Consider the following 2,500-nt stretch of genomic DNA (forward strand, 5'->3'; position numbering starts at 1 on the left):
GATTGCACTATGATGATAACGCTGTTTTACTGCATGAAGACGAGGAGGAGGAGGAGAATAGTAATAAGAACATAAATAATAACAACAGTAACAAAAACAACAACAAAAACAATAACAGCAATAATACAAGCACTGTTTTCCCAACCCCCCCCCCCCCTCAGGTTCCGGTCTACAAGACAGTCACCAAGAAACAGGTGGTCGAGGAAACCTTCTACACGACGGAGCTCAGGACCAAATCCGAGACCGAGTACGTGCCCAAGTACTACACCCGGTACGTTACGGAAACCCAGTACCAGGTACAGCCCGAGGACATCACCCACTACAAGATCGAAGAGAAAACCCAGTACCAAACCCAGGTAGCGACTAAGACGGAGAGGGCAGCCCGGTACGTCACGAAAACGGAGTACCAACCCCAGTACGTGACTCAGACCCAGTACCAACCCCAGTACCAGACCCAGTACGCTCCTTCGTATGTCACGACGACCCAGGTGGCGTACTACACCCAGTACGAGGCTCAGGTGGTACCCCGATACCACACGGTGATTGAGACGAAGGTGAGTTACGTGACGCAGTGTCCCAATTATGGCTACGATTACTAAGAAGATCTGTGAAGAAAAGTCATCGTGATGATTTACGAATCTACGATCTCGGAATAATAATTAAAAAAATAATGATAAAATAAAAAAATAGAAGAAAAAAAAGAGATTCTAGGGATTAATATCGTGATTATTTACGAATCCTCGAAGATCTCAGAATCAGAATATAACCACAGATCCCACAAAAATACCAAAATTGAAGAAAAAAAAGAACGAAAGAAGATGTAGAGATTCTAGGAATGAATAAGACTTAACATAGCTACCAAACAACTATTGTTAGATGCTACCCGAACCAACAAACAATGAACACGTATAAGAAACTAGGAAGTCGTGATCAATGACATATACTAAGTGCAAGACCCATTAACCCAGACTCTCTCATACCATACCATTTCCTTTGTCGCTCGTTCTATTGAGAGAGAGAAAAATCATTAATTATTTTTCAGCTTTGTTTCGGTCACTCCTATGGCAGTGTCCCGGCTGTAATATTATCTATTCTGGTTTCTTTTTTTTTCTTTTTTTATTCATCTGAAAGAAAATGTAGGGATTTGTCTGTACTAGGAGAATAAACTGCTTTGTTTACGTTGTTTATTATTTTCAGTATAGAATATTTATGATAATATTAGAAAGAGAGAGACAGATGGAGAATGAGAGAGAGAGAAAAAGAGAGAATACAAATAGATAGATAGATACATAGAGAGAGATGGATAGATTGAGAATGAGAAAGAGAGATAGATAGATAAGGAATGAGAGAGATAGAGAGAGAAATGGACAGATATAGAATGAGTAAGAAAGATATTTGGTTAAATAGAGAATGAGAGAGAGACAGAGAAATTGATAGTGAATAAGTAAGAGAAAGATATACGGGTAAATAGAGAATGAGAGTGAGACAGAGAAATGGATAGATAGAGAATGAAAGAGAGAGAGAGAAAGAGAATCAAAAGTCATAGAGACCTTGACCTGTGACTGCAATAGTGGAATGAAAAGGGGAAGTGAAGGAAGCAATTTTTCTTGAGAACTAATGAAGCACACATGACAAACTATGAAATCGCCAACGACATTAATCTCTTGACATAGAGGTGGTGTTTTAATGGAAATGATTGCTAGGCCACCGTGATAACTGATATATATTTCAAACTACTTTTAAGTGTCTTTTTGATTCTTGTTTATTTCCTGGTGTTGATATACAAAAATATGTTTGTTTGTTTTTTTATAAGGATATTTTTTTCGATAAGGATATATTTCAAACTACTTTTAAGTGTCTTTTTGATTCTTGTTTATTTCCTGGTGTTGATATACAAAAATATGTTTGTTTGTTTTTTTATAAGGATTTTTTTTCGATAAGGATATATTTCAAACTAATTTTAAGCTTCTTTATTCATTTATATTTGTTTCAGTTTTCCTTTTTTAATGATATCTGATTCCCTGATGTTGATATACAAAAACATTTTTCTATAAAGTTATTACTTCTGAGTGTGTGTCACTGTGATATATTTCAAACTACTTTTAAGCTTCTTTATTAAGGTTTATCTGTTTCATCTTTACTTATTAAATGATATCAGATTTTTCGATGTTCAAATACAACATCAATTTTCAATAAAGTTATTACTTCTGTCGCGAATGTAATTACACGTGGATAATTTTTTCACAGCATTGATAGGTAATTGTTATAATTAGTGACGTATATACTATAAGAATAAATTCCTTCTTTATCAATCGTATCAAAGATAGATTTGGATAAGTATTTTTTTTTTCAACCTTATCATGACACTGCAACAAACTGTGCAAGAAAATACAACCCAAAAGCAAAAAGCAATTAGGTGTGTAATTCGCCAGTAGGTTTTAATATCACAGGAAAAAGCAAGTAATTAAATAAAATGCCCAAGCAAGTAATTAACTAAAAT

General features: G+C 35.0%; 1 protein-coding gene across 1 annotated transcript in view; it reads left to right on the top strand.

The window, feature by feature from the left end:
• Positions 1–599, top strand: part of LOC138866366 (uncharacterized) — a 1,483-nt gene extending 884 nt beyond the window's left edge. The window contains exon 2 of the mRNA XM_070138894.1: positions 162–599. Within this exon, the coding sequence (XP_069994995.1) occupies positions 162–599 (438 nt within the window). The remainder of the gene's footprint in view (positions 1–161) is intronic.
• The last annotated feature ends 1,901 nt before the right edge of the window (positions 600–2,500 follow it).

This window comes from Penaeus vannamei, chromosome 25 (assembly GCF_042767895.1).
Source record: "Penaeus vannamei isolate JL-2024 chromosome 25, ASM4276789v1, whole genome shotgun sequence".
In the NCBI taxonomy this organism is placed as follows: Eukaryota; Metazoa; Arthropoda; class Malacostraca; order Decapoda; family Penaeidae; genus Penaeus; species Penaeus vannamei.